The sequence below is a fragment of the Tenrec ecaudatus genome, chromosome 6 (genome assembly GCF_050624435.1).
Source record: "Tenrec ecaudatus isolate mTenEca1 chromosome 6, mTenEca1.hap1, whole genome shotgun sequence".
In the NCBI taxonomy this organism is placed as follows: Eukaryota; Metazoa; Chordata; class Mammalia; order Afrosoricida; family Tenrecidae; genus Tenrec; species Tenrec ecaudatus.
In genome coordinates, this window is record NC_134535.1 from 130,893,200 (window position 1) to 130,908,900 (window position 15,701).

Genomic DNA, 15,701 nt, shown 5'->3' on the forward strand with positions numbered 1-15,701 from the left:
CTCACTGTGCACAGGGAGCCGGGGAGAGGAGGAGGCAGGGGTTGGGAGAAAGGTTTAGTTCTAAGGCTTCCTGGACTCATAGAGCAGAACGCCAAAGCATCCCCCCAAAAAAGACCCAGAGAGGGTGAGTGACTCACCCAGGGTCACACAGCACCTTGTCTGAGAGGCAGACTTGGGCATCTTCTGTGCAGTGGTCCTTGCTGCCTGCTATGCCATGATCCTGGCTCACAGTGGCCCTGCAGGGCCGAGGGGAACTGGGGTGTGGGGGGGAGGGGGTGTTGAACAGCTGCCTTAGGCCTCAGCAGCCTAGCACTTAACCACTGTGCCAACAGAGCTCCTTTGTTCTGGCCAACACCCCCCGCCAGGGCGACACTTTACCACAGCCTGTCTCCTCCAGATGTTCTGCATGGGAGGCTTTCACAGCCTGCACCACCACCACCCCTCTGGGCTTCTGCACCCTGTGGACTTGACGGAGCTGTCTGCTCCACTGACTTCCACGGCACGTGTAGGCAGGACCACTCCGAGGGCCATGGAGCAGCTGAACGGAGGAGGAAGAGAAGATCCAAAGGCATTCTGAGGCTCCGTTCTCTGCTAGCAGTCTAGTTAGGAGTAGAGACTGCCTGCCCTAAAAGACAAATTGGTCTGATGCTCTGATTTCCCCGAGTCCCTGGTCATCTCCTCTGGCCCCTGGATCTTGCAGTCCCCTTATGCTGGTCCTGGGCCCCTTCTTAGCCTCCCCTTTTCCCCATAGCCAATCCTGCCCGAGACTGACCAGCTCCAGAGACCCCATCACCGGTCCCATCTTGGGGCTCCTGCCCTCTCCCTCAGGTCCAGTCTCTTCTACTGCAGATAAGCTCACGGGTGCCTGCCCCTGTTCCACACCTCTCTGCCCGGGAGAAGGCATCCTGCAGGAAAATCCCCAAGCCCAAATCCTTCTTCGGGGCGAGTTCAGTACTGTGTGCTTGTGGAGGGGAGTTTGACTCCCGGCGACCTTGTGTGTGTGTGTGGAGGAGAACTGTGCCCCACGGGACTGTCAGTGACTGATTTCTCACCAGGGGATTACCAGGCCTTTCTTCCGTGGTGCCTCTGGGAGGATCTGAACCTGCAATCCTTCAATGAGCAGCAGGCTGTGTTAGCACCTCCCGTGGATCCCAGGGGGTCAGAAAGAGGCAGCAGCTCATCACACCCTGTGCAGAACTGGGCCTGACACCAGCTAGGGCTTGTGTTCCCCTGGACCTGCCTCCGCCATGTGGAGCCTAGTCCTCACCCCTCCCGAGCTGGCCAGGCCCTCCCATCCACGCTGGTCCTGCTCCCACTCAGCCCATTCGGACTGTTCTCCAGCACAGTCCCGCCAGGATCTGGTGGACGCCCGTCTTTGGTTTGTAATTCTGGAACTGTGTTCTCCTTCTGTGGACGTCCCCCATGTAGCCTCTTTGGCCCCCAACATTTTAGCCTCAGCCAGTCTCTTGAATGCCCATCTCCCTAACCCTCTCCACCCCTCCCCTCACCCTCTTCCATCTTCTCCCAGCCCTGCCCTGCCCCACTCCCTGCTCTCAGCCCTTAGGGCCGGAGCTGGACAGACGTCAGCCAGATGCACAGACTCTGCCGGGGCCCCTCCCAACTCCTGCCTTCACAGCAGCCCCCCCCCCGACCCCCTGCTGTGGAAGGACTGATCAGGAGACCCTGGAGTCCCAACACCAAATGGATCCCCCTGCATCCCCCTACAGTGACATCCTATTCCCAGAATGGCTTGAGACTCCCGGATCCACATCCTTTCCTCTGCATGAAAGGGCCACGCAGCTGCCCCTCCTGCTTCTCACTGCCTCCAGCCAGCGGTTCACTGCCAGAGGTCACTGCCGCTTCCACAGCTGGCGCCATCTTCTGCTGCTTGGCGTGCACACTTCGGAGCTCCCCGACCCTCCCAAGCCTTCCGAGCCACCCTCTGGCATGCAGGCCGGCCTCTTCTCCCTGCTCCTTAGCCAGGCAGTGGCTTGAATCCTCTGACTGGAACAGGCTAGAGCCTGGCAGGACCCAGCCTGCAGGGACACGGGCCGAGCTCTGGTTGTCTAACTGGGGTTTTAGCGGGGCCTTCATTTCCAGCTCTAAGCATGCAGAGGATAAGGGGGGCAGGGGGGATGCTTCAACGCAGTTTTGGGGGCGGGAGGGGCAAGGGGTAAGAATCAGCCTACTGGGGAAATGCTTCAAGTCCAGTTTTACAAAGTTCTTGAAGCTGATCTGAAGGCCGGCCCCAGCTGGTCCCTAGCCGCCCCGAAGCGCGTCTGCCCTAGCATCTCTGAGCCTCCAGTCTCGCCTCTGTGTTAAGCAAGCCCACCTGAAGACGTCTCTGCTTGCTTCCTTTCTTTCTCTTTCTTTTTTAAACGTATGTGAATTGGGGGTGGGGTTACACTTCAGATAAGGCGCCTTAGTGGTCGCACCAGGGGCTGCTAACCGCAACCTCAGCAGTTCGAAACCACCAGCCTCACAGCTTTCTACTCCCGTTAAAAGCCCCAAAACTCACCACCGGGCAGTTCTATGCTGTCCATGTGTGCAGGGCGGCTGAGAGCACGAATAGACTCCCCGGTGGTGAGCCCGGCTTGGGGTTTTGCATTTCAGATCATCCGTTTTGCATTCAACAGCAGAAGCTACGTAGCAAACCTGCCAAGAGCGTGCCCCTGCACTGCCTTGCCCGCCCCTTTTCGCTTTTCTCCCTCTCACGGAATGCTCCCTTCTCCTTCACCCAACTCAACACCTGTCCACCTCAAGCCCGTGGCTTCCGTCCAACCTGCCCCACCTAGGATTTGGGGGCATGAAAGCCTTTGTCTTGGCTTTATTAACAGTCTGCTCCTACAATAGCTGTCCCTGCATGATTGTGGTGATTGGCTAACCAAGCCCATCCATGCCACCCAGTGCCTGGCAGCCTCGGCGTTCCTCTCTGGCGACTCGGAGTGTTCCATTGGGTGCAGGGTCCACAGTTTCTTTGTCCGTTCTTCCACTGAGGGGGCATTTAGATGTTTCCCATCTTCTTGCTATTGAGAACAGGGCTGCCGGGAACATGAGCATGCGTATTTGTGTCTGGGCTTTGACGCTGACGTCTGTCTGTAGGGTTTGTTGGCTCAGAGGGAATTTTTATTCCTCGTGGTTTGAGGAAGCGCCAGCAGTGTCTGGGGGATTCGGCTCTCTCCACGCCCCTTTCCAACATGTGTTGCTTTCTGTTTTTTGCACTTATGAAGTTGACATCTCACGTGGTTAGGCATTTCCCATGGTGTGTTATTCTGTGTCAACTAAAGAAACAAACTCATAGACACTCATATGTGTATAGGAAAGAACTTTATATACAAGAGCAGTTGAACATTGAGAAAACATCCCAGACCTGTCCAGATCAAGTCTGTAAGTCTGATGTTCACCAATATGTCTGATACCAATTCATAAAGTCCTCTTCAGACTCGTGAAACACATGCTATGACACCAAGTGCAGGAAGATTGCAGGCCAGTGGGTGCAAAATCTTGTGGATCCAGTGGCATTGTAAGCATCTTGGTGCTGGCAGGGGTCTCCACGTGGCTTCTCCAGCTCCCAGGGCTCTAGCATAGCTCCATGTGGTTTGTCTGCAGTAATGTCTCCCAGCAGAGAAAGAGTGTGTCTCCCACCTCCAAGGAGGAAGACGGGAGTTCCCAGCATCCTCAGGAGAAGGCCATGCCCACACGTGGCCTCATTGGCTATGACCTGATTGACAGGCTCCACCCCTTCACTGTAATCCTCTCAAATTGACAAACGATCATGTAATTACCACACATGGTAAGCAAACGTCTTGGCCACAGGAAACTTTCGGCTCAGTGGGAGCCAGAAGCATCAAGGGAGGACCAACTTACCCCAAGAGCTGGTTTTCGCCAACAGTGAAGCTAAGGGCGGTGGTTTTATGAAAGCAGAGGTAACCAGGGTATGAATCTGGGCTGTACCAACACCATCCGGAGAGCCAGGTCCGATCCAAAACAGTGGCTTCCAAGGAGACCCATGGGGCCCATTCATCCAAGGCAGAGAGGCCCGCTCAGAAGGTTGTGGTGAGTGTGTGTGGGAATGCCAAAGAGATCATCTGGAGAGGATGTCTTGAAGGACCCAGGGCGATCCCAGGACCTTACTAGGACGATGTTTGCAGAAAATGAAAACTCTCCAGGTGGGGCAAAAAGCTTCAGGAGTGTGGTGCCAAGGGATGTCTTTCCACCAGGACAACAAAGGCGCAGGTCGGCTCGCCCTGCAGAGGGAGCAAGCGTGGTTGTACCGGAATTTCCCAGGAGACCTCCCCCCTCCCCCCTACAGCCTGATGCCACCCAACCAGATTCCTTTTGTTTCCAAAAGCCATCAACATTTCAAAGGCATACATCTTGAGTCCCTCCACCGCCCAGCCAATGATTTGGGCACATTGCAAGGCAAAGATGGCAGAATCCTTCAGGGGAGGATCGGAGAGGGGGGCCGCCCATCTCAGATTGGCATGGGAAGACGGCAGGTGTGGCAGGAGTCCTGAGATGCCTCTGCTGGGCTGAGAGTGTTCGGGAAGGCTAGTTGGTGGCTGTGGACCCACACTGCGGAACCCCAACCAGCCTGGTCGCAGCTCCCAGGTGACCCAGTATGTTAGTCTGGGTACTTTAGAGAAACAAATCCACAGAAACTCATGTCTAAGAGAGAGTCTTATATAAAGGTTAAGTGCACATCAAGAAAACATCCCAACCCAGTGTTGCCCAAGCCCACACGTCCAACATTAACCCATATGTCCAACACCAGTCCACAAAGTCCTCCTCCAGCTCACAAAACAGACACAATGACGCCGACTGCAGGAGGAAAGCCGAGTCAGTGAGCATGTAAGCATCTCAGTGCTGGCAGGGGTCTCCACATAGCTGCTCCAGCACCCAAGGATTTACTGGGGCAGGTCCATGTGGCTTCTCCTCAGGGATGTCTTGCGGGAAGTGAGCCTTGCCAGCTGAAGCAGGGAACTGCTAAGGGAGCTGAACCCTGGTCCGGCCATTACAAAGCAAGAGCCCGGAGACCTAGAAAGGTGAGGCTCATTGAGCCATTTATCCCTCTGCCCTTCAATTAACCCCACATGTGTTTATTGGCCAGGTTGGCGCAATAAACTAACTACCTCACCCAGCCTCTGGCACAGCATGACCCCTGCCTGAGATGATGTCACACTGAGCACCATGACTCAGGGCCTCCTCCCCCGCCCCCCAAGGTGAGTCACACACCTGCAATATGCCTGCCTCCTGAGTCTTTGTCAAGAGCCCCAGACAGTGAGAGTGCTCTCTGACACCCACTTGTAGCCACACTTGAAGCCCCCCCACCCTGGCCCTTTCTTCCCCCCTAGTAGTCCCTGCATATTTGAGTGGGGGTGGGGGTGGGGAGGCATATCCACCACACACCCTGCTTCTCAGGGGAGACCTCTTCTGACTCCTGACAAGGTCATCGGGTACGGGCGCCGGTTTGATGCCCCAGAACAAACCTTGGAGGGGCTGGCACATACTAATTTAGCCTGCCATGAAGTCAAGGGGTGTGGTTCCGGTTTGCTCCTTTCCCATCATCCCTTGGCCCCACCAGTTTCAGCAGCAGCTGCTACAGTGTCCTTCCCCCTCCTCTGAGCCCTGCCACATAGGGTATGTGACTCACAAGGAGCAGCAGGGACAGAGTGTAGTCACCCCCACACCTGCTTATGGGGAGAGGGGGCGCACGTGGCTCATCCTGCCACAGCACAGAGGGCACCCAGGGGCCACCGGGAAGCTGGGGCACCACCAGCAGTCACTGCATTTAGGGCCCACTGTACAGTCCGTTCACATGCTCGGGCGCTAACAGAAAGAGGTAGAGGTCCGAGTCCACACGGAGAAAGGCCTGAGAATCCGCTCTGCTCCTCTGACATATCTGAGGTCCCTGTGAGTCAGAATCCACTCAGAAAGGCTGGTTGGGCCTTTGGGGCGGAGCAATGATACCGGCCTCCGAGTACCACAGTTGGCTGGGGACACAAGGGACATTTGGAGCTGGCAGGAAGGGCACCCTGTCAAAGGAGCTGCTGTACCCAGCACCTGTCCCCAGGGCCCTGTGGCACAGTAGGGCGAGAGATGCTCCCGGGGGGGGGGGGCGAGGATCTATATGACAGTCTGGCATTGACCTTGTGTGTTAGGCAGGGTTTGCTAGAGAAACAAAACCAGAACACTTATGATTTTAGATAGATAGATAGATAGATAGATAGATAGATAGATAGATAGATAGATAGATAGATAGATAGATTTATTCAGCATGAAGGAATATAACAGCTAATTAGTCCGCACAGCAGTAGAGAGGATTCAGTTCAACTCACTCCCATGGAACAGTGAATACACTGGAAATACTTCACCTCATATGGGCTGAGGGGTCCAAGGCCAAGGAAGCAGACAGCAGAGTCCTCCCTCGGGCAAGGCAGGCCAAGTGTGCCTACAGGCAGCCAGTAGCAGGGCAGGTCAGCAACAGTCAGTAGCTCAGGAGCTTAGCAAAGCAGGTCCAGATGAGATATTGAACGAAAGCAATGCAAGGCCTCAAGCTCAAGCAATGTGCGCACCAGCAGTGTGGCAAAGCAGGTCTCAAAGGAGTCTCAAGCTCTAGCAACAAGATCCACGGGTTGGCGTGACCCACAGGTAGTGTAGCTCACAGGCTGAGGCAGGGAAGTAGCTAAAGCAGTAGCACACTCCAGCATGCTCTGATCACCAGAGAGCAAGAGAGAGGGGGGCAGGCCTTACAGAGCCAGTTATCATTCTGCCCTTCAAGCAAACTGTGACCGATTAATCCCACATGTTCCTATTGGCTAAGTTGGCATAATAAACCTAACTATCACACCTGGCCTGCATCCCCTTGCCTGCTGCGCTGGTCACCCTGATGCGCTGAACAAGAGAGAACGTGTCCCTACCTCTCTGGGTGGATCCTCTTGGTCACTCACAGCAGGCATGGCCAGAGATGAGGCTTTCACCCACAAACTGTGAATGATCAGGGGTTTCAGACCTGCACAGTCACACACACACACACCCACAAACTGTGAATGATCAGGGGTTTCAGACCTGCACAGTCACACACACACACACACACACACACAGACACACACACACTACTCTAACTGAGCCAAGTGTCCTGCTGTGGACTGCAGCATCCCCAACCTGGAGTACATTTTTTTTTTAATTCAGGCCACAGCTATCCATCCAGAGCCAGGAAATGACAGCGCCTGAACCCCAACCCAGCTTGACGCAACCCCCACCAGTGCCTTCTGGTTTGCAGACCTGGGCAGCCTCCTGCCGGGGCCCACTCCAGCCTGCCCCGTGGAGTGAGGGGGCCCTGGCCCCTGGCCAGTGCAGTCATGGCACCTGCAGACAGCTCCCTATATCTAAGTCTCACCCAGGAATCCAGGAGCTTGGAAAGCCTGCCAGACAGCCCCAGAGGTGTGCACCACTAGCCTGCACCCCCACTTTAGCCCCAGGCAAGCCTCCCCAAGTCCATGCCCAAGGGAGTACCAAAGAGCAGCTGATGAGGGGAGGGGTGGAGCTTGGGCTCATGGCGGTGGGACAGAGGCTGGGGCAGGGCCATGAAGGATGACAGCGTTGTCTAGAAAACCTTGGACACAAGGCTAGAGAAACAAAACCGGAACACTTCTGATTTTGGATAGATAGATTTATTCAGCATGGGTCTGTCCTGGGTGCTGCCAGTGCTAGAGACAATGGACACCCAAGGCCAGCCAGCTGCCATGGAATGGATTTCAACTCAGGACACGCCCTGCACGGGATTTCAATGCCTGGTTTGGCTAGAGATCGCCAGGCCTTTCTTCCAAGGCACCCCTGGGGATGGAGGATCGAACCTCCAACCTTCTGATCCGTAGCCAAAAGCTGTAATGGTTTGTCCACCCGGGGACTCCTAGCCAGGCACTATACCCACTCCCACGGAGTGGATTCCTACCCATAGCGACTGTGGCATCTCCATGGGAACTGATAGCCTCATCTTTCTGTCTCGGAGTGTGTGGGTTTGAACCGGTGACTGTGCAATAACAGGCCAACACAGACCCGACGGTGCCACCAGGACTGGGGGCACAGAAGGGACCGACGTGCCTTGAAAAGGAGTCTTGCTCTTGGATCTGAGTACTGTGGGGAGAAGTTTCCTGTGTCCCCCTTGTTCCGCTACCGCCCCCACCCCCACCCCCACCCACCGTGTTTCTCAAACCTGCCCCTACCATTAGGAGTCCTGCTGCATGTGCGGCCCACAGATGAGCATTGCCTCTGGAGTAGCCATTCGACTTCCCTGCCCTCCCGGCTGTCCCCACCCCATCCCTCCTGGGCAGCCCTGCTGCCTGTCTCTGACTTGCTCACACAGCCTCTCGATGACCCAAGGCCCTTCAACTCTTGCCCATCAGCCCGGGATCCCAGTGTCCCTGGGCGGTGGGCAATGCCCGGGGGTGGGACAGCCTTGGAGGGAAGTGATGCCAACAGGAATGGCTCGCCAGTGCCCAGGACAACCATGGTTAGGAGCTGTACTGGCCCAGAACAGGGCCAGCTTCCATCAAACAATTCTCCCACCACCACCGCCTTGTCCCCCTCCTCTCTGCCCAACTTCCTGCACCTGCCTCATCTTCCTCCCTCCCTCCCTCCCTCCCCACAACCCACTGGGTCACCTGTGCCCTCCTGCACGAAAACCCAGGTCAGGCAGTGTCCCAGCAGCCTCCCTGTCTGTGTGAAGCCGGCTGGGAGGGGACGGGACACTGGCTCCAGATCTCATGCTGTCACAGTCCGGTGAGTAGCCAGGAAGGCAGCCGGCCCTGGAAGCATGAAGAGCAAGCTCAGGCTGGGAGGAGGCCCACGATGGTGGGGGAACCGGAAACCCCTGCTGGGCAAGGGCTTGAGATGGCTTTGCTTCCGGTGGGGAGTCAGCCTGGGTAGCACCTTCCGGAGCGGGGGCAGACACTGCCCAGGCCTGGGCCGTCCCCTGAGTGGGCTGCTGACAGGACCAATGCCTTTCTCCCCAGTCCCTGTTGGTCTGGAAGCCTGGCTAGAACCTACTGTGCATCATCGGCTCCCCTGGCCAATAAAAACCCGACCCGACACACCGCCGTTGGTTGATTTGGACTCACAGGGGCCCTATGTACAGCTCGTGGTTTTATTTTAGGGGCGTGTAGAGCCTCGTTTTCCTCCCTTGCAGCACCTGATGGATTAGAACTCCTGACCTTGTGGTGAGCCTCTCAGCGCTTGCCCCATGGTATCTCTAGGGCATCTAAATTCAAAAGCTCACACTCACTGCCGTTGACTCAATCCGGACTCGTAGTGGCCCTGCCTATTGGACTGGCGAGGGAGGGGCTCAGAGCCAGCAGAGGCTGGCATGGCTGGAGCTGTGGGCATAAGGGGGTGGCGACAAGTGATGAGGTCCCGGGCAGACATCATTACCTCATTGTATCAGGGCGCTCCCCAACACCCTGACCTGTGTGCTCAGGGATGAGACCTGGTGGTGACGGCTCCTCTCCTTGTCCCCAGTATTTCTGCCTGCTTCTGGTCATCTTCCTCGTGGAACTGGTGGCGGGAGTCCTGGCCCACGTGTACTACCAGAAGGTGAGTCTCTGTTAGGGTCTCCCTTCTGAGTCCTCCACCAGTGTCCCCTGGAGGAACAAAGATTGGGGAGACTGAGGCAGAGACACTCAGCATGTGGGTGGGCCGCCCCACCCACCCCTCACCACAAAATAAAACCCCCTTCTGTGTGGTTGAGTCTGACCCATCACAACTCTACGGGGCGAAGCTGTCACCTGTACCAAGCACACTGCCCTGTCCTGCGCCCTCAGGGCAGCGGGGGGATTCAAACTGACGGTGGCTGTGTGCTTTAACCCCTGCACCACCTGGGTTTGTCTTCCTTCCCACGCTCCCATCAGGCTTCTGCACATCTGGATCCGCTGCACCCCGGTTCCAGCACCTCCCAGCCACAGCTGTTGAGGGGGAGGTCTTTGGCAGGGGGGAGTGGAGCGTGGGAGTTCCCCATGGGAGGGGTCTGTCATTCCTCTCTCATTCCCAGGGTGGGTGGAGGATGAGTCCATGTGTTAGAGACCACCCCACCCCCAAAAGGCGTGGGCCAGGCTGAGCAGGCAGGGGCTGGCCGCCAGGTCCCCTCCAGCCCTAGCGTTCTCTGGCCTAGAGACTCAGGGTCACGACCAGGGTGGGGTTTGGTTGGTGGAGTTCGGCCACACCGGTGGTTTCTACGGTGCCCCGGGAAGCCTGAACTGAGTCCTGATGGTAAGTACCTGCAGTCAGGCTACTGCCCCATTGTCAACATGTGAGCCCACAGAAATTGGGCAGGCAGCCTGGCCTCTTCCCAGCCCCTCACACCCCTGAGAGCCCAGGCCCCCAATCTTGCAGTAGCTTCTCTGCTGTGACACCACCGCCCCCCTGCACTGTTTGGTTGACCTCTGCCAGAGTGTGCCCTGGAGCTCGCTGGCATGGCTCTGGAGCAGGCCTGGGTAGCCTGCTCCTGGGGTGGGGTGAGGATTCCCTGCTGACTGCACCTCCTCTCTCCACGCCCCCTCAGCTGAGTGAGGAGCTAAAGCAGCACTTGAACCGGACGCTGACCGAGAACTATGGGCAGCCCAGAGCCGTGGGAATCACAGCCTCAGTGGACCGTCTGCAGCAGGACGTAAGCCCCTGCCCCGAGGCTTGCAGGCCCAGCAGACCGCAGTTCAGATCCTGACTCTGCTCCCCCATCTGCGTGACCCTGGCCAAGCGTCTTGCCCTCTCGGAGCTTCCGCTGCAGGTCTTTCTAATGAAGGGCTCCTAGTTAGGTGAGGTGGCCCATGTAAGAGCCCCCACCAGTGTGCCCTGACCCTGACAAGTGCTTCCTGAATGCTGGATCCTGTCCCGCCCCCTCTTCCCCCTCTTCCTCCTCCTCCTCATCACTAGCCTCCCCTATGCTCCCCTAACTCCCTCTTCCGCACCCCACCCATGCTGCCTTCCCTCCCGTTGTTCTGGGGCCCCTGTGGGAAGGAAGCTGGCTGAGCCAGGAGAAGAACTCCATCTCCTGGCAAGGATCCGGGGCAGGAAGTTCCTCTCTGGGCTCCTTCCATCTGCGTGGCCCGCCTTCCTCCTCCATTCCCAGCAGAGCTGGGAGCTGAGCTGGCAGAGCTGCCTCAGTTAAGAAACTGCAACAGCTTTGCAGCCTCCAGTTGGCGTGCGGCTCGCTGGAGAGACAGCGGTGAACTCTCCTTCCCCAGAACGGACTCCCTAGGGCCTTCCAGGATGGCCCGCAGGCCTGGCTGAGGTCAGGCAGATGGACGCCCAGACCCTTGCTGCCCAGGATGATGCCCGTGTGCCTATGGCCATTTTAAGTTGACAATTCACGTTCTTAGTCCCCCTGGCCACACGTCGAGTGCTCCTGTGACCGCTGTCCTCATTGTAGCATGCCGTCGGGTTGCTTCTGTCCCACAGAGACCCTGCAGGACAGACTGGAACTGCCCCAGGGCGGTTCTCAGCGGGAATCTTCACCACAGCAGACAGGCTGGGGTTTGCTCCTGCAGAGCCAGGCACCTGGAGGCTACGTGGTGGCGGGTGGGCTCCATCTGAGGGCCTGGTTAGCAGCAGCGGGCCTACCCAGCGGCCGTACCTGAGCTGTCCAGGTGGCCAGTAGCCACTGCACTGTGCAGACAGGGAACATTTGCATCCACATAGAAAGTTCTAGGTGCAGCTCTAGGTCCCCAAAGATTCTGTTCCTGCCTTGAGGCCACTTCCCCTGCCCTCTGGACAGGCCCTCATCTGCTTCCCTCCCCTCCTGGTCTGACTGCATCACCTCTGCCGAGCCCAGCCTGGACTTGAGGTTTTGTCTCGGACCCGGGACTGTCTGGCAGGTGGACCCCAGCTCTAGGAACAGCACAGTCCACGTGAGGAGACGGGCACCAGTGCGTGGTCATCACACATGAGCTTGGCCCACGTCTGAGGCGGGACTTCTTGAACACAGCCCTCACGGCCAGCGAGGGCCATGTGTGTGTGTGTGTGTGTGTGTGTGTGTGTGTGTGTGTGTGTGTGGTGTCCCCAGGACACACAGTGGGCTGGGCCTCTCGCTGTGAGGAGATCTGCAGTCAGTGACATGGGACGGGACGCGCTACTTCCGGGCAGGAGTTGGGTCCTTGTTCAGGTTTCAGCCCTTCTGCTTGGCTTCGCTCCTGGCTCAGGACGGATGCCCAGCAAGCCCTTATGGACAGAGCGGACTGCACACACATTCACACACCTAGGCGTCTCAGCCTCCCCGACTCAGAGTGGCAGACACACCCACTTCTGAGTGTTTGCGACTCCCATTTGGACCTGCAAGTCCCACCTTGGCCAGCCTGAGGCCTGGTACGCTCACCCTGAACCCTCTGCTCAGCAGCGATCTTCTTGCTCTGCAGCTTCAAGGACTCTCTGTGGCCCAGGCTGCGGCTCGGAGGCAGCCAGGCCTGTGTGGGGGCCATAGAGGCACCTCATCACGTGCCCCTGGGGCCCTGCCTCCCCCAGATGACCAAGGATTCAGCCCCTTCCATTGTCCCCACCCTGTTGGTTGCCCCCCTCCCCTCCCCCCGCCAGAGGCCCAGGAATGCACCAGCCCCCATCTCCACAGCGTCTTCTTGTGGACCTGCTCTGTCCCCCAAGGCAAGGCCTCCTCACCTTGGTGGACTTAGGGGAGCGACAGGGGCTGAGCAAGGGGCCTGGTAGGTAGCCTCTGCCCGAGTCTGAAGAAGATGCCCCTGCTCACCACGGGGAAGGGGCAGGAACAGGATGCGTGTTTGAGCCCTGTGTCTTGCCAGCCTGGCTGATGCCCAGGGCCTGGAGGACCCCTCTCCCCAGCTGCCCTGCCCCACAGCCTCTGCCTCTTCCCTCAGTTCAAGTGCTGCGGCAGCAACAGCTCAGCCGACTGGCAGCACAGTGCATACATCCTGTCTCGTGAGGCCGAGGGCCGCCGGGTGCCAGACAGCTGCTGCAAGACAGTGGTGACAGGCTGCGGCCAGCGGGTCCACCCCTCCAACATCTACAAGGTCGAGGTGAGCTGCCATGCTCCAGGGGGTCTTCCCGGCACTCAGTGCCCCTGGGAGGGGGGCGGCGGAGGGAGGCAGAGCAGGACATGCTGGCAGGGTGACCACAGTACTGCCTGGGGCCTCTTTCAAGCCCTAGGGACAAGTGGGGTCCCCCTAGTGGGGACCCCAGGACATGTCCCTCTAATGAGCCTGGGAGCAGTTGGAGGGCTGAAGCCAGACTCATTCTTGGGAAGTGTCCTCTCAGCCAGCCCAGCCCACCCTGCGCCTGGCCCCTAGCAAGCGTGACCTCCGGGCGGTTCCCTTGCAGGGGGGCTGCATCACCAAGCTGGAACAGTTCCTGGCCGACCGCCTGCTCCTCATGGGGGCCGTGGGCATCGGGGTAGCCTGCCTGCAGGTGAGCTGGGATGTGGGGGTGGGGATGTTCTGGAAGAGCTCCCACTTGGACCCTCATTGGCTGACCTTTTCCCCACCCTCCCCTACCGTGACCTCTCCCCTCCCCGATCCCCTTTGCAGCTGAGGGTGGTCAGCCTCTCCCCAGAGGCCATGGAAATTCCTGGGGCCCTGGGGGGAGACCTTGAACTTGTAAAGAGCAGGGAGCTGGGAGGAGTATGAATGTGGGCTCAGGTAGGTGTGCCCTATGCGTGGCCTGCTGAGGTGTGTGTGCAGGGATGCGTGTCTGCATGCATCGGACTGTGCATGGGTCTGCATTCATGTGTGCTGTGCATGTGTGTGTGTGCCGTGTGTGTGCATGTATATGCACGCGTTCCTCTGTGAGTACACGTGTGTGTGCCAACAAGTGCTCCTCCATGTGCATGCCCAGGTATGTGTGCTCCTCTGTACACACAGCTCTGAGCTGGGAAGATGAGCCTTTGCTGCTGCACCTCCTCCACGCCCCTCCCTTGGAACTCCCCCGCCCCGCCCCATTACCACCAGCACCCCACCCTTGTGCTGGAAGTCAGCGCTGTTCTTTCTCTCTGCGTGCTCTGGGCAAGGGGACCCAGCATGCAGGTGAGAGAGGGGCCCTGCAGTCCACACACCCATCTCGCCCACCGTGCCCCTGCAGACCAGAAGCAGGGGGTAATCATTGGTCACAGTGTTTAGGGTCACGAAAGGTTGCTGTACGGCCAGCCCTCCCTATTCCACCATGAGGAGCACAGCCTATGAAGGGTAAGAGGGACCGGGAAGACAGGCCCCGCGATCCGCCCCCCACATCGGCCCATCCGGTCCCGGTGATGGTGCGGTACCAGGCAGAGTTTTGTTCACGAGGATGGCGCCGCCTGGAGTTGGAGTCGAGGGCTGACCGCAGCCCGGAGGCCTCTGAAGGCCTGGTTTCATTCCTGGCTCTGCTCTTGTGTGACCTTGAGCCATCTCTTAATTTCCCTGGCCCTGGAAATTTTTTTTTAATGAGGCTAATTGCTTAATGAATTAGTTATCCAAATAAGAACCAGGTGATGCTTGTGACCCACTTCCCACGCTGAGCCCTCAGCTAGAAGATTGCCTTTACCCGCCTCTCTGTCACCGGGGAGTGCTTCCACATACTTCCCTGAGCACATACGCAACACCGCCTGAGACCGGCCACCCGCACCCTCCCCGTTCGACAGCTCAGGAAACTGAGCCACCAGAAAGCTGACCCACAGCTTGGCGGAGGTGCACCCTAAACTGGCACCCTGCCACCCAGCCCTGCGCTTTCCAAGTGCCCTGCCCTCACGCTGAGTTCTGTGGAGAAGAGATGTAGGGGATAGTGGTATGCATGGATGGTGAAACGTTGAGACACCGGGCTGCCTGCTCACATTGGTCAGTGGACCAGGTGGGCCAGGGACAGGCTGGGATTCTGGGAGGAGCGCCCTCAGTCTATGGAGGGAGACACGCCTGCTTTTGTGTGACCTGGCCAGGTCCTTTCATCTCTGAGCCTCGGTCACTCACTGGGAAAGTGGGTCTCATCAGTCCCCCTCTCATGACCCCTGGTGAGGGATAGAGAGAAAGAGGAAGACGGGGCTCATCACCCAGCAGGTGGCTAAAACCTAGTCTAGTTGATGCTGTGTTAGGTAGGTTTCTCTCGAGAAACGAAACCAGGACACTCACAATTTTACATATATCTATATACACAGCGAGAAGAAATGTAACAGCTAATTAGTCCACACAGCAGTACAGAGGGCTCAGTTCAACTCACATTCATAGCACAGTTAATATACTGAAAGTCTTCAACTCACATGGGCTGCCAGGTTCAAGGTCAAGGAAGCAGACAGAAGAGTCCTCCCTGGGGCAAGGCAGGCAGAGTCTTCCCACAGGCAGCAAACAGCAGGGCAGGGAGCCCCAGTGGCCACTCCCCAGGGCGGGCCTGTGTGCTGATCCCCAGGGGTTTTCTGCATGAAGGGGGACAGCACTCTCTATGGACTGGCCAGGTCTGAGTCTCACTGCAAATTCCTAGCCCCACTGGTCTTAGGAGCTGGAAAAGGGGTTAGGGATGGGGCAGCAGTGAGGCTCCGCCCACAGAGAGGACCGAACCCAAATTCAAGGTGGAATCGCTTCTGCAGAATGTAAATCCAATGCCCAGGGTGTCTGTCATTGACAGTGGACCCTCAGGGACACAGATACCTCCGCCCCACTCACAATCTTGATAAGCCTCCGTTCCCCCAGGGATCGCTGCGCCACTGCCCCTCGTGTCCCTGAGAGAGG

The 15,701-nt window shown here is 57.9% G+C and overlaps 1 protein-coding gene across 1 annotated transcript in view; it reads left to right on the forward strand.

Annotated features, from left to right (window-relative positions):
- Nucleotides 1-15,701, forward strand: part of TSPAN11 (tetraspanin 11) — a 95,368-nt gene that overhangs the window by 66,130 nt on the left and 13,537 nt on the right. The window contains exons 4-7 of the mRNA XM_075552201.1: nucleotides 9,517-9,591; nucleotides 10,556-10,660; nucleotides 12,873-13,031; nucleotides 13,333-13,419. Coding sequence (XP_075408316.1) covers nucleotides 9,517-9,591; nucleotides 10,556-10,660; nucleotides 12,873-13,031; nucleotides 13,333-13,419 — 426 coding nt within the window. The remainder of the gene's footprint in view (nucleotides 1-9,516; nucleotides 9,592-10,555; nucleotides 10,661-12,872; nucleotides 13,032-13,332; nucleotides 13,420-15,701) is intronic.